Here is a 21626-nt window from a genome sequence, read left to right on the forward strand (position 1 = left end):
TAGCCAATCTCTTGACCTTTCCAGCGATTGTGGACGGGCTCATACAAAAATGGGTGGGGCAGTGAGCTTCAGTCAGAATGCTGACGGCGAGGCAAGCAAAAGTTCTGTTCTGCTTTACATCAACATGTTCTAATTCAGCGACTTGATGGATCAGAGTGACGCACATTAATGCTGTTAAAAAAAAGGCTGTCGTCATGGCAACGAGCGGTGAAATACACGTTTACTTCACGAAACTGTCAGGAAGAAGGACATTGAGCATCTCAGACACCAGGGATGCTACAGTTGTTGGTTTAAAACCAAACCGTTACCCGGAACAGAATCGCGGCGGCTCTATGAAGCTACGTTCACACCGGGCTCAGCAACGGACGTTCAAGCCCTCACTTCTAATGAAACGTCTATGTAAAGGGGCGTTTCCGTACAGATACGTTCTGAGGGTTCAGCGGACAGAACGTGCGGTGAAGGTTAAACCAGTTGAACTTTGTGGAGTCGGGACTCTGGTTTGGTAGTGACGAATGGATGGCGTCCTTTTTAAAAGTGCCAACCGTTTGAAAATTGATCACGGAGGAGAAATGAATGATTGCGGTTTGGGCCCCGAAGAAGGTTTCGTACCAAACCTCTTCAACCTGTAGGTACAGGCGCTACGCTAGTATCGGGTGGCGGCGGTCCAGCGCGTTCAAGAACGTAGCCTGAGACTCGTTCAATTGCCCCCCCCCCCCCCCCCCCCCCCCCCCCCCCCCGTGACGGACCTTCGTCACATTTGAATTTTTTTTCTTGTTTTGAAACTTCTTGAGCACCGTTTAGGGACCAGAACCGGGTCAGGATCCAAACCGGAGGAGGTCACCTGCCAGAGATCCGGTTCTGAGGAGTCGATGCTCGGCTGCGTCTGCGATGACTCATCCGTCTGCGTCTGTCTGCAGACAGAAATCACGGCTCGCTGCGCGGCCCGGTTCATGCGTGGAGCTGTCGGCCAGCGAAGCGGCTTCCTGTCCGCGTGCCGGCAGACGTGCTGCAGCATTCCTGCCTTCACACCTCTCACCTGCTTTCATGCAGCTTTGTGGCGTTAAATAAACGTCTGAAAGCCGTGAGAAACTTCCCACGCAGGCGGTGCAGCCACTGTTTATAAACTAAGCTTCCCCCAGGAGGCGGAGCCTAGCTTCTGACTCCGCCTTTCTCCTCTGCTGGAAGAGGCTTTCACCGTTTCACAATCAACCCAAAAATCAACCCAAGGAAACTGTTTTTTAGTGAAAAAGGTCAAAGACCGGTGAGGGTGTAAATGCTGTTCTTCCTCTTGAAGCCTCATCATCTTCCTCCCTGACCTCACCTGACCTCACACCTGTGGTTCTCCACCTGCAGACGCTCCACCAAATCGAGGAATGAAGGAAAGAACTATGAATATAATTTCATATAAATATTATTTCAGTCTCATTTATGAGACTTTGTGGCTTATCTACTGAGGCACCTGTGGTTTCCATGGTAACGTTTTTTTCCCCCTTGGTGGATGTTGAGCGCCTTGCTCCTGCCGGAGGGTGGTGGTCTACAGTAGGAGAGAGGAGCTTTCCTTCAGAACTCGCCGAAAATATTGAAGAACTTCTCCTTCATTCGGTGAGGAGTGTCCTCTGTTTGCTCTTGTCTAGTCAATTTTAAGGAGTCAACCCCCCCCCCCCTCATAAAAGAGGTGCACTTCAATGAGTATAGGAGCTACAGGAGAGGGGGGGGGGGCGAACTCAGTCAAAACAGGGAGGGGGGAGGGGTCAGGTGGAGGGGGCACGCTCAGATCTGCAGATGGAGATCCTGTAAATCATCAGGTGGCAGAAAAGCCTTCTGAGGAGAGCGAGCATAAGCAGCCGTAGGGGTGTGATAGTGGGGGCAGATAGCACCCCCCTCACCCCCCCGGCCCCATAGCGTGACTGTGTGAGGCAGCTGTGGATGTTTTGGAAAGCTCGCCGCTGCTGACATGTTGATGTGACGCCGTTGGAAACTCGAAAGGCGGCGGGGATCCGTCCCAAAAAACGCAATCCCCGTCACCGTTGTAACGCTTGAGCGCTCTCTCTCCGACTTCATACAACATGGGTGGGGCTTTCACCGTGGAAGAGGAGGGCGGCGTCTTTCGGGTCAGCCTTTTGAAGCTCCGCCTCATCACGCCGCCGTCCTTCCCGCCGTCCTTCAGCTGGATCCAGATGAGATTTGTCGGAGGGCTTGGACGGGGATCCACGGCGTTTGCTGCAGGAAGGACTTCCTCCTTTCAGGAGCCTCCAGGAACCGACCGGGACCCCCCACCCCCCCACCCCCGTCAAAGGCTGGAGGAGGAGTAACCTGCAGGCCGAGCGCCCGCCGCCCTTCCTGCGCATCTGCGTGAGAACAGAGATCTCTGCTCAGGATCTGGTGGAACTAAATAATTTTAAATCAAGATAGTATTCCCCCATGCATTGCTGGCGTGCTTGCACCGCCCCGGAGAGGGAGGCTGGCGGACCTCCAGCCCGTGACAGCATTTCCTTTTCTCCTGAGTTTTCGTGCCTCAGCTCTGGACCGCTTCCTCTCACTTTGAAGTAGACGCGGCGAGCAGAGCCTCTCGGTTCACATGTTTGTTTTTTCTGGCGGACTTTCAGTTTCATTTTTTTTAATCCTTTTTTTTATTTATTTTTTTGTTCTGTATTTCGGTCTGACATGTCAATACGGCAGTTTGCCCCGCGGTCTGCTGTCCGACGCCTTCCTGCTTCAGAGGTTCTCTCTGTTCTGCGTCCTCTGGAACAGGAAGCGGCAGAAACCGGCCTCCCGGCGTCGAGTTGCCCCACCCCACCCCCGCAGCCATGGCAGATGCGGAACAACAAAAGATTCATTTATTCAGAGATTCAACCATTGACTGTAAATGAGAACTGGACAGAGTGACCCCTCCTCCTCTGTAGCGTTCCAAACAGGAAGTAGCCGCTGGTTCCAAGAAGCCAGAAAAAAAGTAAAAACAGCTATTACTCAGACATTAAACATTATCGCTCTAACACAATTTATTAGCATCTTCTTGAAAATCCCTTTTCCCCCATATTTTACAAGTTATTCAAATTATAAAAAAGTGACTGAATCGACTTCATTCGGTCGAAGATTATGGGATTTTAGATTTACTTCCTGTTTGAAACGCCACGGGGGAGGGGTCACTCACTAGAGGGGGCAGGTCTTTAAATGAATGACTGTTTTGCTCCAGAGGAACGTGAGGATCAGATGTTTGTTCTTTTTCGGTCCTCCTGATGTTTTCTTTTGACCAAAACGTCGGTGGAATTTGTTTTTTTTTAACTTCCTGCTAAATGAATTAAAAGTCTGTAAACTGTCGGCTTCTGTCTGTTCTTCAGCACTGAGACCAGAAACATCACTATCTGGTCGTGTGTCGTCTCATTGGTCATTGATGCCCCCCCCCCCCCCCCCCCCTCCCCACAGGCCTCAGCTTGTTTGATGTAGATGGGAACGCGGGCCCCCCTCTGGTGTTCTGGAGGGCTCCGCTGGCCCCCGCTCTGCCTGTTATTGCACTTCTGCACGCAGCAGCGTTTGCCGCCGCAGAGGCAGAGTGGAATGAAAACAAACGGGGCCACGAAGAGGCCCATTTACGCACGCGAGCGGAGGGGGCGGGGCCTGGCACTGCTGCAGCGGTGAATCGATGGGACTCGGTTCTGCGCTTTTGGCTCACTCTGGGTTTATTTCCTCTCCTCCTGGCGGCGCTCCCGTCAGCGGGCGGCGCTGAGGAGGTGTGATGGGAGTGCGGCTGCCTGCGCTGCCCCCCCGTCCTTAAAGGAGTTGCGTGACAGGCGGAGGCGCAAGGAGAGGCCGCATCCTGGGATTTTCCTGTAGTGGTCGTCCAGATAAGAGACGCTCCTGCTGCCCACAGAAGTCCCTGTAGAGCAGCTGCAGGACGCAGGGGCTCCTTCTGCGTGTCTGCGCCTGCGCAGATGGGCGGATCACTTTTTTGGTCCTAATCTCTTTGGCGGGGAGCCAGTTTTTAGATTTTTTGATCCGCAGTTCAGTTTATCTGGATTTTTAACTTTATTTATTAATTTTAGCAGCAAAAGTGAAAAATTAGAAGAAAAAAAATACAAAAGAAAAACTTGTAAAAGCGTGAAACATACCACACTAATTTTTTATATCAAAACATCTGTAAGGTAAAAGTGGCTCCACCTACAGGAAAGGTGCCACATGGCATCAACCCTTTAACACCGGAGCTGTAGCTCCAGTGTTGAGGGTCTTTAAATTATAGTAACTCTTTAACCCTTTACAAATTGAGCCAAATTCCAACAGATTCTAAAAGCCAAGAAAAGCAGCTTTATGCTGATATGCAACACGGCACATCAGTGTAGTGTTCACGTGGTCGACGTAAATCCGCCGATTTTCATGATTTTTGGATTATTTACGGCTCACAATACATGCAAAAGAAATAACGCAAGCCGAATCACGACGGAAATGAGGAACAGACTACTGTAAAACTAACTGTAAAAAAAGAAATGTATTGAGTTTCAAGCTATTTAGCGCTTGAGAGTTAAGGCCCGTTCACACTGGGACGAATATTCGCCAGGCGCTATTCGCCAACGTTTTTCGCCACGTTTTTTGTGTTCACACCCAGGCGATTTTCGCTGACGATGAGCCGAGTGAACATGCAATTTCATTCCCTGATATTAGATGGCGCTTAATATAAAACAGAAATACTCCTTGGAGCCCCCACTCCTAGCAAAGAACCAAACAGACAGACAGGGGGGGTTGTACTGAGCTGATGGGCCAATTTCTCTGGTTGAGAACAAATATGAGTGTCTGATGTGAGGAACGTAGGTCGATGGACGTTCTGTTGCTGCTCCGTCACGTCTACGGTTGAAGAACTGTAGACGTGACGCGTAGAACTTCAAACTCAGACCAAAGTTGGGTTGACTCTTCCTGGAATGAAAGCCTCAGCAGACGGATCTGTGTCTTGTGTTTGCTGCAGATCAGAGACTGCAGGGCAGAAATGAAAGCTGGGAGAGTCTTTAGCTGTGAAATGTCTTCATCTGCAGAGAATCCAGAGCAAACAAAGGACGTACAGTTCTCTCCACACTGAAGGGGTTTCAGGTGAACCGCTCTGTTGGAGCGGCAGGGACGCACGTTGCCAGGTTTCCATAACCCCTACCTTAAAAAGGCCGTCTGAACGTTGTTCTCTGGCAGCTCGCGGCCGGGGTGTCCCGTTACCGCGGCCTCTGCCAATCGGCTCGCCGTTCTTTCCGCTGATGTCTGAACGTTGCTCAACTGCCTCTGTGTTCTGGCTTTGTGTCTGCAGCCACCATGAAGAGCAGAAACGGCGGGCGCCTCGCGCTCGGAGTGAACGGGCAGAACGGGAGCAGTCTGGACGGCGGCGGCTTGTCTGAAAGGGAGCTGTTGCTGCAGGTAACGGGCGCTGCAGAGTCCCCGACTGAACCAGGGAACTAAACACAAAAATGAAGCGGGGTTTGGTCCCAAAAAACCAGACCCAGTGGTGCCTAACCCCCAGACCGCAGACTGGTACCAGGGGACCCCTAGTGTAAAGAACCCGTGTTGTTCGTTTTGTAATGTTGTAGCTGTCGGTTTGGCTCCAGTGTCGGTTTTTTGTTTTTATTATCTGTGCCAAAATGAGTCCATCAGATGAATAAACCAAAAAACTTGATTACAATAACTATGTTGTTTTTCTTCTGGAACCACAACGAAGTGCAATATGTGGTGAAGATCCAACTAAACGTGAGAATTTTAGGGAAAGGCCGACAGAGGGTTGTTTTTTTTTTTTCTGTTCACATTTAGTGGAACAATAAAGATATCATAAACCCTTTGCGCTAAAGGAGGCTGCAGATCAAAGCCCCCGGACTTGTGGAAACGTTCTCATCCTTAAAACACTTTTTTGGTGTGAAACAGAATAGTTTTGTCTGCAATTCTTTTCCCGGGAACAACGTCCTTGTTCACACATGTTCCCACTTGTTCCTGCTGAAGTGCTGTCGTTGTGTTCAGCCGCCTAAACCCCGTTTGCGCTCCCTGCAGAGCCTGGACGGCTTTGTGATGGTGGTCACCTCGGACGGGTTGGTGTTTTACGTCTCCCCCACTATCAAGGACTACCTGGGCTTCAATCAGGTGAGACTCTGAAGGGGCGGGGCTTATCTGCCGGCGGGTCTGGTCTTGCAGCTGCCGGGTAAACGGCGTGTTTTGCTTTCTGTCTGCAGTCAGACGTGGTCCACCAGAGCGTGTTCGAGCTCATCCACACCGATGACCGCGCCACGTTCAGAGAGCAGCTCCACTTCGCTCTGAACCCACCTCCGGTCGCCGCCGACGAGCAGAGTGAGCGCACTTTTACCTGCACAGAACGCAGGCGTTCATGAGGTTTTTTTCACCAGAACCACATCCAGAAAACCATATGATTTGGCAGCGGGACCATTTAGTCCTGAGCTTCACTTTCTCTTCTTGTTTTAGGTGTTGGAATGTTTCCTCATACATTCTTTCATCACTCCAACAGTTTCGAAATCCATACCTCTCCCCCCCACCACCCCCTCCCCTGACTTCTATGAAGAAATCTTCATCTTCCTGTTTAACATTGAGCTTCAAAGCTTGTGCAATATTTTTCAAGTGTGGCGAAAACTTGGTTTTGTTTCATCGAAAAGCTTTAGTGAAAAATTCTGCAAAGACGACACTGAATAACAACCGATGCTAATAAAGAAAAAACAGTATAAAATATTACTTTATTGTTGCTGAATGTCAATCGAAAAGTAGAATAACGTTATTCCGTGGGATGGTAAACTAATGGAAATGTTAACATGTGCCTAGCTATTTGCTAATCCCAAAATATTTCCACGAGGTACTACATATAAGAAATGTAAACAAATTATGGAAACGCTTTTGTTAAACAGGGTTGAATTGTCCTAATTGCCAAAAATGCTCAAAACTAAGTTAGCTCAAGTAATTAAATTAACGTTTTACTGAATAATTTATTGCTAAAATAATGTACTTGATGCTAAGTGTTAGCAATATAGCTAATGATGCAGAAAAACACTTAATGGTTAATTTTTTTATGTTAAAGGCTAAAATATAGACGTATCGATATTTTTCTAATCATATGTATGAATTCTAAATAGAAAAATTGGCCAAAAAAGGAAAATGGGGCTAAAAATTGAAGCATATCCCTTGATGCTAGGTGTCCAGATGCTAAATAGAGTTTAAAATGTTCCCTTTATCCTAAAATATTCACCTAATGCAAATTTTTTCTAGTTATATGCACAAATGCTAAATATGAAATTAGCTTAAACTAAAAGAGGTGAAAGTAGGTTATTAGTACTTAAACATAAGTTATTAGCTTGGTTTTAATGTAATTAAGAAGTAATTACACAGCTACTGATACAGAAAAATATTCAAAATGTTCAAAAATATTTAAAAAATCACACTTAATGATTTTTTTCTTAATTCTATGGATAAATGCTAAAAAATAAAATTGGCGAAGGAAAAAAAAGTAAAAATGCTAAAAATGAGGGGTTTTTGGGAGCTACAAAGACGGAAGCATATTAGCCTGATGTTTAGCGTTACTAAAAATGATGCTTAAAAAATCTTCATTTTCATACCAAATGCTATAATATACACTTAATGCTCAAATTTGCCCATCGTTCACATAAATGCTAAATCTGAAAATAGCTTAAAGTAAGTTTTTAGTAGTAGCATAGAAGCTATTAGCTTGAGTTCATAAGCTAATTCGGTTCAAAAATGTAATTTTTATGCTAAACGCTAAAATGTAGACATTATGTTACAGAATTGTAGAAATGCTCAAGACAAAATTATCTCCAAAAATATGGAGCTGATTAATAATGAAACATGTTAGCGTAATGCTAAGAGTTAACAGCAATGGTAAGCTAACTTTTCATTGCTAAATGTAGCATTTACATTAAATCATACATTATTTTTATGTATTTATTTATAAAACCCTGGAAAGAAAATTAATTGCCTGATACTCAATAAAACAAAGAAATAATACATTTATTTTTGAAATATGTTAACATTAAAAAATAATATCGTTAGCAAAGTATCTAAGAATTTGGAGAACCCAACAACTTAGGGCTTTTAAAGTTAAACAATTTGCTTTTTGTTTGTTCATTTTGGGAAGGAATAATTAACAACGGCCAAAAAACTTCAATTTAAACATATTGGGGGGGGGGGGGGAGATTACATTTAAAAAAAGTCAAAAAGGCCAAATTGTTATTGCTATTGTTCAAAAACTATTGTCAGACTTTTTCAACGCAAACAAATAATTTTAAAGAATCACACATAAGGACACAAATGACTTCAAAATTAGGTAAACTACTAAGAAAGCAGTAATATCAGTGAAAATATAAACAGTAAAATAAAAGCCTTTAATAATAATACAAAATAGAAGATTAGTTTTGATCTTGTTACTGAAACACCTTTGATTTTAAACATTTAAAGAACATAATTTAAGAATAAAACAGAAATGAAATCCATATTTATACACAATACTAGATCAAATAAAATCAATTAAAACTAAAATTTGATAAGATTTTGTATTAAAAGTTTAAAAAGACAGGAAAAAAATCATCGAACGCAGTAAAAGTTAAGAAATTGTATTTACAGATGAAATCCAGAAAAGGTTAAAAAAAATAGAATTTTAGTCGTAAACTAAAAATAAAATACTAATTTGTAATGAAGCTGTTGTTTGCATGAGATGCGCCATCTAGTGTCTAAGGTAAGAACTGCAACAAAATGAGGCTGAAATTAAGGTTTTTTTTGTCTACGGCTGAGACTTTGGATGAATTTACGTTTAAGAGTCGGATAGTTTTGTCAATTTTTCTGAACTTTTCTCCATTCCGTCTCTGCTGGTTTTCTCAGTCGCACAGGGTCACGGCGCCACCGTCATGTACAACCCGGACCAGCTTCCTCCAGAGAACTCGTCTTTCCTGGAGAGGAGCTTTGTTTGTCGCTTCCGCTGCCTCCTGGACAACTCCTCCGGCTTCCTGGTGAGTCCCACTTCAGAGAAGGAGAAAAACCTGAAACGTCCAAATAACTGAGGCTTTTTCCCCGTTAGGCTCTGAAGTTTCAGGGACGGCTGAAGTATCTCCACGGTCAGAACCTCCAGGTGGAAAGCGGCGGCTGTACCCGACCTCAGCTGGCTCTGTTCGCCATCGCCATGCCCATCCAGCCTCCGTCCATCGTGGAGATCCGAGCCAAAATGCTCCTCTTTAAGACCAAACACAAGCTGGACTTCACGCCCACGGGCGTCGACAGCAGGTGCTTCCCACGGGCCGGTCCTCCGTGCTCTGTTATCCATTTGACCTTTCAAAATAAAAGCCTCAGTTAAGAAACCCTGCCTTCACGTTTTGCAGGGGGAAGATTATTCTGGGGTATTCAGAGACTGAACTGTGCATGAAAGGCTCCGGCTACCAGTTCATCCACGCCGCGGATATGATGTACTGCGCCGACAACCACATCCGCAGTATGTAGATCGGGCTAAACGCCAGAAACTGTTTTTATGTTATGAATCTTTGTGAAACTACTTCAAACCCAAAGTTCAATATTGATGAAAGTTGATCAATAAATCACATTTCTGTGGTGAAGTGTTGTTAAAGTCGAAGCAACAGAGATTTTGACAGGATGATCACTCTGGGGAAAATTCATAGAGCGGAAAATGCATCACTTTAATTGAGATAAAAATCTAAACATTTGTGAAGAAACCTGATATTTCCCAGTATATAAAAATGAAATTTTCATCTACCGTTCACAGGAAATGCACCACCTAGTGTCAAAAACAAAAAGTATATCCAGTGAATCGTTTATATGTGGAAAAAAAATAAAAATTGAATTTATGACTTTGTTTTTGGAAGAAATGTCAAAAATCAAGAGAAAAAAGTAACTTTTACATGTTTACATAATATACAGATAGTGAAGTTTTATTACAGTATTTTGAAAACAGTATCACTGAGCACAGAGATGGAATTTCTTGCCCCCTTTGTGGCAATCATTGTTTCACTATGCTGCACTATGCACTAACTATATAGTGCACTATATAGTGCAAATACATAGTTCACTACATATGTATTTGCCATATATATGTAGTGCACTATGTGTTAATTTTTCTGTAAATACAAGTAGTATGTAGTGCAAATACATAGTTCACTACATAGTGCACTACAGTGTAAATACATAATGCACTCCATTGTTAATTTTACTTCAAGTACATGTAGTATTTGCACTATATGTAGTGTACTATGTAGTGCACTATATAGTGCTAATAGTGCACTACATTTTTAATTTTACTTAAAATACATGTCATATGTAGTACACTATATATGTAGTGCACTATGTAGTGTACTACATATGTAGTGCACTATGCATTAGCACTCTGTGCACTACGTAGTGCACTATATAGTGCATGACATATACAGTGCAAATACATATGGAGGGAACTATGTATTTACACTACATAGTGTAGTGCACTACATTGTGCACTACACTATGTAGTGCATAAGCAGTGTAATATATAGTGAGCTGTGAAGATAAAGCGTTGATGGGGGGTGGGACCTTAAAGTTTTCCTGGGTCTCCATAGACCCTTAATTCAGTCAGCGATTTGAGATGTTCCTCTGAGCTGCCGTGTCGGAACGATGTCTCAACCTTTCTAAACTCCAGGAGCCTCTGAGGGTTTGGAGATCTGACCTCTGTGGTCATTTCTTTCTCGCCGCAGTGATCAAAACCGGCGAGAGCGGACTGACGGTGTTCAGGCTCCTCAGCAAGTCCAAAGGCTGGCTGTGGGTGAAGTCCAACGCCAAGCTGACCTACATTGGAGGAAGGCCGGAGTTCATCATCGCGTACCAGCAGGCCTTGACGTGAGCGCTCGCCGACCCGCCGGCTCCCGGCAGACAGAGCGCAGGCGTCTCAGTTTGCTGTGGGCTCTTTTGCAGGAACGCCGAGGGGGAGGAGTACCTGCGTCAGCGGCGGCTGCAGCTGCCCTTCAGCTGCACCACCGGGGAGGCCATCCTCTACAACACGGGTCCCACCGTGGACGTCATGCAGTTCCAGTTCGACAAAATCTTCGGCGACAGCAACATGGAGAAGGACGTGCTGCCGGGCTCCCTGCTGGACAGCTTCCTGCAGCAGGACGAGGTCATCTACGCCCAGAGGGTGGAGCCGCCGCTGCCCGTCGACCAGGTCTTCATGGACAGCCACCCGCTGCTCAGCATCGCCAGCGACCCTCGCCAGGGAGGCGACGCCCCCACGGCGGAGACGCCGGAGGTGAAGGAGGAGCAGCAGTCCATCCTGGCGGTGGTGGACAGCCTGGAGCGGCTGGCGCAAACCGGCGAGTTTGAGGAGGTTCTGGAGCAGTTGCAGGCGGACGACACGGCGGAGTGGGAGCGCGCGCTGAAGAGGTTCAACGTGGGAGTGGATCTGCAGAGAACGTCCGGCGACATCCTCACCGAGGACATCTTCGATTACATCGACTCGGTGTTCCAGAAGGGGGAGGAGTTTCTGAGCGAGAACCCTCCCAGCTGCCTGGCGGACTCCTTCCCCGCCTCAGAGCTGTGCGAGCCACTGCCGTTTATGGCGTTCTCTGCGGGGAACGGCCTCCCTCCCCCCGAGCAGGCCCCCCAGGAGCGCCCGCTGCCCGCAGCTGCCGACGGCCTGCCGCCGCTGCAGCAGCTGCAGCTGCAGGACATCTTCGCGCTGTCAGAGGGGCTGCCGGAGCTCGCCATTCCCGACATCTCTGCCGACATCTCGGCTCTGCAGAACTGCCAGCAGGCGCCGGTGAGGCCGGCGGGTCGTCCGAACGTCGGTTCTGTTCGAGTCCAGCCGCCGGACCCGCTGCAGTCGGTCGTGGTGACGGCAAACAGGCCGCAGCTGCTCCCGCACGGCGACGTTCCCTCCATGAACTTCAGCTCTCCGAACGCATCGACGGCTCCGGCGGGTTTTCCGGCACCGATGCAGAAACAAGCCGCCATCAGCGACCCGTTACAGCCGTGGACTCAGATGCTGCCGTACAGCGGCACACTGCAGAACGGACACGAGAGCGCGGCCCTGTTCCACGGCTCAGAAAGACAAACATTCCAACAGGCGGCGTTTTGGCAGACGGCGCCGCCCGGTAGCTGCATGATGGAACCGCGCTTCTCCTCCAGCCCATCAGGGGGCGACGTCCCGACTCACAGCGAATCCCCTCAAGGTCCCTGCCGCTACCGGTGGAGAGGCCGCGAGGTGGGGCCGTCCGCCGTCAGCAAGGAGGGCGCCGCCATCCACCCCCTGACGGTGCCACCCGGTGCCGAACTCGCACACAACAATAAGCACTACCTGAACGGCATGGCGCAGACAAAGGTAAAGGGCGCTCCACGCGAGCAGCTTCCCGTATTCTCAGCTGCGACCTCGAGTTCGATTCCGAAATGAAAGTAAAACGAGTGAATCGAGAGTTAACCGGCGAACTGCTACTCCGGTTACACGCAGCCTCTAGTGGTGTTTCAAGGAACTGCAGGATATTTCCACCGTTGGCTTTAAATGGAAGTTTAGTTGAAAACCTACGGAGAAAACCAAATTATGAATTTAAAAACTGTTTTAAACTCAGAAGTTAAAATTTCCTTAAATGTTACACTTTTTTTTTTCCTATTAGGACAAATATAAAGAAAGCTAAGATTAAATGAACATTCCTGAGTCCTGACTCAAATGGCCATGAATCAGGAGTTTTTGTGTTAGTTACAATCAGCGGGCCACAAGCTCCGCCCATTTCCGATCCATCCACCTGCAGACAAATAGATCCGCGAACGCCTCGTCAGCGCTGGAATCTGGATCTAAACTGTACGGCTGGAAAGCTCCGATACTGATGGCCGTTTCTGCAGCAGCTGTAATGCTAGCGGGGGGGGGGGGTCGTGAGGGGCTGTTAGCTAGTTGGAGATGAACAGAGAGCTCTCAGCAACAGGGTTCCTAGTGAACTCCTGCCGCTCCGCAGAATGTCCAGAAAACAGAAATTGGTTTTCTTTTTTTGGCTCAAAACGGCGTCATCGTCTCGAAAAGATCAAAAGATGATCGGAGTTTTTAAATTTGATGACATCACTAAAACATTAAACTGTTACCAAACGGAAATGTTTATTACTTCTGCGGGTCCGCAGTGGTCCGTCCGCCGTGGTCCGTCCGTCTCACGGTTGTCTATGGTGCGTCTCCCCCCCTCCCCCACGGCGTCTTCTTCCTCACATATAACATGTTTTGCGTCATAGAGGATGTTTTTCTTTGTCTACTTTCAAAACAAAACTCGTGGCGTCCATGGCGAAAATGGACGTGGGCGTCGTCCGTGGTGTTCACAGGCACTTTCAATAGATAAGAAGATCGTTGGCATCTTTATTTTGAAAGTTCAAGTGGAGTTTTTATTTCAAAATCTGGACCAGTTTCACGTTTCTCTGGATTTTGACCCAAAATCGACGCATCAGCGGACAGGAAGTAGAACTCCTGCGCGACGGCGTCGACGGAAACATTCGGATCGATGAACAAAGGTCCTGATTTTGTGTGGAAATCCGCCTTAACTGCTGCTTCTTTGTAATTTCAACTTTTTGCCTTTCTTCTCGGTTGCCATCCTTGATATCAGAGTTTTTGTTTTCGAACTTGATCCTAATTTGACTTGGGGGCGGAGCTTATCCATTGGCTGCCGGGAAACGAGGAACTGAAACCAAGAAGAAACAAAAAAAAAACCCAAACAGCAGCTGTTCGGAATAAACATAGTTTTATTGTTGAACAGTTTCGGCTTTATAACTTTTTTTTTTTTCATTTCAGCATTTTTCAGTATTTCTTGAGTTTAATTCTTCAAATTCTCAATATTTCTTCCAGGTTTAGTTTAATTTTGAGTTTAAAACCTTCTTTATAATCCAGATCAGCTCTTTTCAGCGCAAAAGTTTAAGGATCCTTTTCTATTTGGTGTTTCCACCTTAAATGTGCTCTTTTTCTCCCTGCAGAGCGACAGCCTCTTTGGTGGCCCTGCTCTGGATGTCACTGCATACCTGGAGTAGGCGGAGCTTGGCGCATGGTTGGCCTGTATCAGTGCATACTCATACCGCTCCTATTACTGCATACTTTGTACCTGTGCATATGTATCTCTATATCGTGTCTGTCCGCTGTGGCTTCACCGCGCTCACTTTAATGAAGTATGAATTCACAAGTGCATTTACCCAGCAGCAACCAAAGACGTCTTTATAAGGGAAACTACGTCCAAAAAATGTCGAAAAAGCTGAAATCCGCAGCAACTTTGGTCTGAAAGAGTTTGTGTCGCCATGGAAACGAGGAGCTCCGTGCCTTCAGTCGATTCCCCCGACAGATTTGTTTGTTTAAACCTTCAAACTGGTGCTTGAGTCTGTATTTATCGTTTGTGTTGTGCTGTTCTGCTTTGGCTCTTGAAACCCCCACCTGTGCCGAGCGCACCGCAGTGAAACTGGATTTCCCCGCACGCCGGCGGCGGATGCAGACTTGTAAAGTCTCTAAACTATATAGCTTAAGTGGGAGGGGAGCTGGAGCGCCGCTCTCCTCCCACGCCACGCCGCTCTCTTCCCACGCCGAGCTAGGGCCATGCGCCGCAGATGTAGTTGTAGTCCAGGGAAGTTCTCCGCGCATCAACGCGATCAGGAAGGAAAACTTCGTCTTAAAACGAGGTCACAAAAGATGGCTGCTTATTTTTGTTTTTCACATAGGAAGTGCCTTAAAGTGCAACGCCGCCGCCAGCCACTAGGTGCTGCTAACGCCCACCTCTAGTGTTAATGTGGTCCCTTCAGGTTAACACGGGGGTGTCTAAACTTTAACCACTGAGGACCCCGATGCCTTATAATAATAGACAGGAGCGGGTGGACGGTGTCAGAGATGGAGGTCGCCTGCTAACGGCGTTTCAGCTGAAGAAACTTCTGGAAAGAAGCCGAATCGTCGCAAACATGACAGCAGATCTGAGAGTTCCTACTGAGGCTTTGAGCTGCTCCAAAGTGTAGACATGAAGACAGGAAGTGACATCAGCGCTGTGTATTTGATTAAACCAAACATACTGCCCACAGCGCTGAACCAATTGTTGGGCAATATCGCCTCCTAGTGAGCAACATGTGGAACTGCGTTCAGATCCAGAGCTTAAGTGTGAAAACAGGTCAAGTTACCAAAACTAAAAAAAATAGATAAGAACTAAAAATAAAATGTGGAAAACCAACAAGAACAGTTACACTTCAAAAATATTCTAAATATTATAAATTATTTTCAATTATGCACTTAATTACTAACTTTAGTAACTACTAAATGTATGTCTGTTTCAGCAGAAAAAGCTGAACAATGCAAAGGAGCACAAATTAGTCAATAATTCTAAAATATCTAGCACTAAAAACATGACAATCATAAACTATTTATAAATTATGAGACAAATCTACCAAATTAGCCAAAAGATTGTCGGCAGGCCAAGAGGGAAATGTAAAATCTGAAGAAAGAGTTTGAACAGAAGCTGAAAAATGAGAAAAGTGCTTTGAGAGTTTCCTGTTTTGAATGAAGTAGGACGTTTCTAACAGAGGAGAACTTTTATCTAGCTTAAAATGAAAAAATGTTGGGAGATATTAAAAGTGTTCAAATAGTCAAACGACTTTTTACCAGTGGGATGTTTAGAAAGTCTTTTAGAAAGAAAGTCTGTTAAAGTAGTGAGAGGTCAAGTTTAAAGATTTATTTTTGTTTCTGGAAAATATTTAAAAAAAAAATACAGAAAGGGACATAGAACCTCAAAGTTTCCTCAACAGTTAAAACCGAACAAAGTTTTTTTCAGAATCTGTCCCCTTCTAGTGTCAGAAGTTGGAATGATCCAATGCTTTTTTTTTAAAGGAATCTCCAGCTCAGTGACGGATAAAAACCGGTTTTCTCACTAAAAATAGACATTGTCCACAGAGAAGTCACACTACAGCCCGCTGTGGTCCAACAGATGTGCTGCTGCTGCTGCTCTTGTGCCTGCAGCTCTCTGAAACTGTCCTGCAGCGCCCTCTGCTGGGCTTGTGCGGAATCGCCCTAAACCTGACCTCTAAGCATTATCAAACCTCCACCTGCCTCAATGCCAGAAAATACAAACTTTCATTATTTTGTTTGATCCTTTCTGTCACTTTGGAAAAAATTCACAAGGAGTCGACAAAGACGGCCGTCCTCGCCGTTGATTGTAGTTCCAGTTCAAAGACAACTGGAGGCGGCACGGGAATGTCCTCGCCACCTCGGATGTTCCCGTGCCGCAGAAGTGCCTTCGGTCCTCCGCCGCGTCTTCCAAACCCTCACACTACAGAAGAAACGTTTCACGAACCGGAGCTGGATCAGCGTTTCCGTGGCAGCTTCACCGGATCCCAGCGGCGGCGGCGCCGGACAATTCCACAGTATTTTCTTTCCTCGTTTCCTCCGTCGTTGTCACACCGGATCTGTGTTCAGCAGAAAACCTGGAGCCAAATCGCTGATTCAGAGCCGCGTTGACAGCTGCCATATTTGTTTGTTTTTTTTAAAAAAAAAAGAAAAGAGAAATAAAAAACGGTTCCATTTTTATTTAGCCAAGTATGTAAACTGCATCATGTATTGAAGCCATAACCAGCCTTTGTTTACTGTTAAATGCTTTTTCATAAACGTGTGCAATCATTAAACTGCTGCTCGCCTCTTCATTTTGACACTTTTTCTTCTTCCTGATCATCAGAAATTTTGACTTTTCCCTCCAGAAACAAATTTTAGCCTTTTTTCTTTAAAACAGACATTTTTACATTAAACAAACTTAACTGTTATTCAGAAATGTTAGCTCCACTTCACTGACTCCCAGTTGATTCCCCCTGTTAACCTATAAGGCCGTATATGGTATGACCCCATCCTATTTCAAAGACCTCATAGTCCCTTAACAATCAAACAGAACACTTCGCTCCCAAACTGCAGGACTGCTTGTGGTTCCTAGCGTTTAGCCACCAAGCCCCTGTTTTATGGAATAAACTCCCAGCTCATGGAAGAGAGGCCGACACAGTTTCTACATTCAAAGTTAGACTGAAAACATTCCTCTTTGGACAGGCTTATTGTCAGATTAGTTAGTGTTCAGAGAATATTTAACGTATTGCACCCCCTACCTCACCTACTGTAATGAAGTTTGGGGGGATAATTATCACCCACAGCAGCCACTGACTGCAACGTTTAGCTGGTTTTCACGATTGGAAAAATGTTGTACACAACTATGATCCTGAAAAAGGGAAAAAAAAGCAGGATTAGGAAATGAACGAGTGAAAGATGAATGAACAATAACAATTTGTTGCTAGAAGGCTGCCAGAAGTTGGACTGTATGGAGCACTGGGGCTCTCTCCTCTATTCTCAATCATTTGTTTGTCATTTGGTTCTCTGTTAGGTGCAGTGCGATTCATGTACTGTCCCTCTTTCCCGTTCCGTTCTGGGGGAGCGGGAGTGATTCCAGAAAGCCGTTGGCTCGTCCGTGCTCCTGTGCCTGACCAAGTACCTCGTCTCTGCTCCTACACCTGGTTGTGGATCCTGCATCCGGCGCGCCCAGCCGTACCCCAACATCTTGATGAAGGTGTAGTTGTAGAGTTAGATAAGCTAATCTCTTGAAGGTCTCTGCTACATCGCCTGTCCGTCCTGGGGGAGGATCCCTCCTTCATGTGGACACTCCAGAGGTTTCTTCTTTTTTTCTTCTTGGAATCTGTTTTGTTTTTCTCCATGAGTTTTTCCTTACTGAGAAGAAGGGTCTAAGGCAGGGGTCTCATACTTGCGGCCCCCAAGACGATACTTTGTGGCCCCCGCCTTAATATGAGAGTTAGGTGACCAGTCATACCAGCCCCCAGACTCTGGAATGCCCTCCTTCTGTCCCTTTGTGTGGCCAACACGATTTTAAAAGGCAACTAAAGACACTTTTATTCAAAAAATGCTTTTAGCTGACTGGTTTCATTGTTGTTTCTATTCTTCGTTCATTCTATTTAGTTGGTTTTACATCATTTTTATTGTGTTGTATTTTATTGTTCAGTGCTTTGTGATTTTATCTAAGAAAGGCAATATATAAATAAAACATACTTACTTACTAATAAGCTTTGGTTCAAAACAGGATAGTCCGGTTAAAGGCGGTCTGAATTCAGGCCAAACACAAGGTTCAGGACTCGAGCCACACCAACGGATCTACAGTCTTTATGAAAGGAACTGATTCAGGCTACTGTGTCCTCCATTCATTTCTGATAGTGACACCTCCTTTACTTACTAGAATAGATGCTAACTTAGCGTTTTCAGAGTTCTACTGTTAAGCCTTCTTTTCTTTGCTTGTCATGAAAGTGTTTTTTTTCCCCCGGTTACAATCATCAAGGAGACGTTCTTCGTGTGGTCATTCTTTATTGATGCTAAAAACCTATAGGAAGTTTTTCTTCGTCCTCAAACGCCTCCTTTTGGTCCAAGTGGATAAAAATCACCTCAAAAATAACAAGCCACTGCTCTGGAGATGCATTTCCGCTTAAAACCAACGTTTACAAAACTCTTGCTAGTTCAGTCGGATCGAGCCGCAAAAGTTTGGCACTTTTTTCAGCCCATTTTTTCAATATTTACGGTAAAAAAAAGCATAAATTAAAATGCCAAAGGAACGTCATTCATTTTTAAATCTGCTTTGAACATATAACATTAAAACTATATACATACCTGAATTTAATAAGACAGCCTTCCTCACCATGTTAGTCATATTAAACCTTTTGCTCACATTTCACACAGAATAATCATAATAAAGAAGAAAACATCATCTGCAAATGAAGGTGAAATCTCATTTCAGCACAGTCTAACATTCATTACAGAAACCTTCCACTTGCTTCACAAATAATTTTTAAAATTATTTTCTACATGCGGGGGGGGGGGGGGGGGGGATTTTCATATGAGTCACGTAACTGAATTTAACCTCAAACAGAAAAAATTACCATTTCAGGGGTGTCTAAACTTAAAACAGCTGCAATTCCCAATTTTTTTTCAAACAACAAAAATCCAAAATAAACCGCCAATAAAAAAAAGTTATTAAGATTTCTAAATTATGTGGTGAAAGTGCAAAATTATCCCCAATGCTAAATTAGCTTAAAGTTCCAAACATCTGAAAGAAAGTGGCTAGGCTAAGGCGAGTCATGCTAAAGCTTTGTTTCTTAAAAAGGAGTTTTGCTAAATAACTCAAAACAGAAAAAACTGTAAGACAGTTTAAAAATACTAAATGACAAAAACAGCTTGACTAAAGCTAAACATTTATCAAACTACATGATTAGAAAATCTAACTAAAAGCGAACTAGCTTCATGCTAAACTGTGATACAGTTGCTAATTAGCCAAAGAATAAATAACAACCAGAAAAGAAGCTAACGGTGTAAATAATGCTAACAATGTTTGATCCCTATAGCTACAAAAATTCAGGCAGCATGCCAAATTAAATACATAAACGTTCTAACTGAAAGGGTAAAACATTATAAAATGCTAACAAAAGATTTTAGTTTGATAAAAGAAAAATGAGGACGGATATTATTTATGCTAACAGTTTAAATGGTAGCAAAAAAAGGTTAGCCTAAATATGGATATTAATTAAAATGAATAAATTCAATATCTGGGCAAAGTGTCAGAAATTTGTCTGAAATCCCTGTCAAAACATAAGATATTAAAAACAAATAAAATAAAAACAAGGAGATATATGCTAAATCGACTAGTAGATAGAGTACAAGTCGGACATTTTTGTTAAATTCTGATAAAAACAAATTAGAAATAATACTAAGAAAGGTGCTCAAGTCAGTTAAAACAAAATGATTGATGATAATAAACTAATTCAATGCTTCATAAGTTGTAAAAAAAAATCTTTGTGCTAAACAATTAAATATTAAAAATCAAAGCTGATTTAGCAGAAAAGCTGATAATCTTGTTGAAAAGAAACTGAAAGAAGCCAAATTTGGAATAATGATTCATAAAAATGCCCCATTAAACTTTCAATAACTCTAATTAAAAAAAAAGTGGAAAAAGGCCAAAAAAATTGTAATGAATCTGAAATGCTGGAAAATGTTTACATATATTAAATCATAGATATAGAAATATTTTTTTTAAAATATTGAAATAAAACGTGACTTGAATATTGTGACATTTGGAATGGAGACACAGTTGGCTGAGTTTGGACACCCCTGGTCATAAACCTGCTTTACTGGCAGATAAAATCACCGTTTGGTTCTTCAAAAAGACCCGTTTATGTCTAATAAAAACGTCTGTCAGTCAGAAGGTGATGAACCTTCGATGAAGACGATTTTCTGCATGTGAAACCTTTGAGGATATTTCTAAAAACCTGTTACAATAACGTCCTGATGGTGACACGTCTGTCCTTTCACTGTAACCTGCTAATAAATCCGGTTGTTCTTTTCTGGGGCTAAAATGGTGAAACTAAAGTAACTTTTAGGAGAGAAAAACAAAAAAATGATATTTAAATCATCCTGCCCCTCCCCCATCCCTCACAATAATCATATTTTCTGTTCTTTTTCCGTCTGACAGCAGATTCATAAACTTAACTGAAAGCATTGATCAGAATTACATAAATAACGGATCTGCACTGCATTGTTGTAAACGTGAACATCGATCGCTCCAGAAAACAGGCCCGTGTAAACAAACAAACAAACAAACGCCTGTTGGTGTTTTCCACATAAATAAGGCGGCTGAGTTTTCCTGCTACTGTCGTGTTGGAGGTAGGAACTGGTGCCGAGTGGGTCGGAGGTTTCAGGTGCAGTCAGAGCTGAGCGTCCGGACCGCGGAGGCTGCAGGTCCAGCTCCAGCCGTCTGGGTAAGAACCGCTCAGAACGCAGCCGTTTTCCCTCTGTGAGGCGAAAAAAGCAAACAAATCCAGAAGACATGGAGGTGAGAGCGTTTACACGGTTTTCTGATTGACATTTGTGTCTTTGTTTTGTGGTTCCTGAAGAAAATTTGTGGGTCTTCAAGATTTTTTGTTCTCTTTTCATTAGTTTTTTTTGTTCCTCAAGCTGAATCACTAAATTAGCTGAAAAAATGTAAAGCAGCTGAAAAAGAAGCTTCATTTTCCCAGTCACTCTTAAAAACGCGAAATTAACTTGTAATTAAGCTCGGAGGCACGTTAACGTTGGGAGTGGGGTCATCTGAACCCCAAAGGATAGCACAAGTTTTCAGCAGAGAATCTAGACGTGTCTATTTTCATGTTTACACCTGTAGCCCTTGTGCTATCCTAGGCACTTTAACGTTGGGAGTTGGGTCATCTAGACCCACTAGGCAGTGCTCTGAACCTTTTTTCTTCAATGATTTGTGATCTTCACTGGTGTCCATGGATTACATGAAATCTTTTCACCTTTATCCACCTTTGTCATGGTAGGAATAACACGTCAATGTAAGGGTGGGGTCATAGCCCACTGTAGGGTGTGTGGGCGCTCCCTTAGAGATAGGGTGAGAAGCTTGGTCACCCGTGGAGAGCTCGGAGTAGAACCGCTTCTCCTCCACATCGAAAGGATCCAGTTGGGGTGGCTCGGGCATCTAGTCCGGATGCTCTGAAGAGACTAGGTCTCTTGGCTGGCCTAGGAAAGCCTCGGGGTCCCCCCAGAGGAGCTGGAGGAAGTGGCCTGGGAGAGGGAAGTCTGGCCATCTCTGCTTGGAGTGCTGCCCCCGCGACCCGGT

General features: G+C 44.6%; 2 protein-coding genes across 3 annotated transcripts in view; one reads left to right on the forward strand and one right to left on the reverse strand.

Moving 5' to 3' along the window:
• The window catches only part of LOC101170061 (aryl hydrocarbon receptor-like), a 40850-nt gene extending 24227 nt beyond the window's left edge, over positions 1-16623 (forward strand). For both annotated transcript variants that reach the window (XM_011490013.3, XM_023950680.1), the window contains exons 3-11: positions 5279-5385; positions 6007-6096; positions 6186-6300; positions 8848-8975; positions 9044-9246; positions 9342-9451; positions 10698-10839; positions 10915-12316; positions 13936-16623. In XM_011490013.3, the coding sequence (XP_011488315.2) occupies positions 5279-5385; positions 6007-6096; positions 6186-6300; positions 8848-8975; positions 9044-9246; positions 9342-9451; positions 10698-10839; positions 10915-12316; positions 13936-13989 (2351 nt within the window). In that variant the 3' untranslated portion in view covers positions 13990-16623. The remainder of the gene's footprint in view (positions 1-5278; positions 5386-6006; positions 6097-6185; positions 6301-8847; positions 8976-9043; positions 9247-9341; positions 9452-10697; positions 10840-10914; positions 12317-13935) is intronic.
• Positions 16624-18311: 1688 nt separating this feature from the next.
• LOC101170311 (aryl hydrocarbon receptor) overlaps positions 18312-21626 on the reverse strand; it is a 29699-nt gene continuing 26384 nt past the window's right edge. The window contains exon 11 of the mRNA XM_011489981.3: positions 18312-20802. Coding sequence (XP_011488283.1) covers positions 20716-20802 — 87 coding nt within the window. The 3' untranslated portion in view covers positions 18312-20715. The remainder of the gene's footprint in view (positions 20803-21626) is intronic.

The sequence above is a fragment of the Oryzias latipes genome, chromosome 21 (genome assembly GCF_002234675.1).
Source record: "Oryzias latipes chromosome 21, ASM223467v1".
NCBI lineage: Eukaryota > Metazoa > Chordata > Actinopteri > Beloniformes > Adrianichthyidae > Oryzias > Oryzias latipes.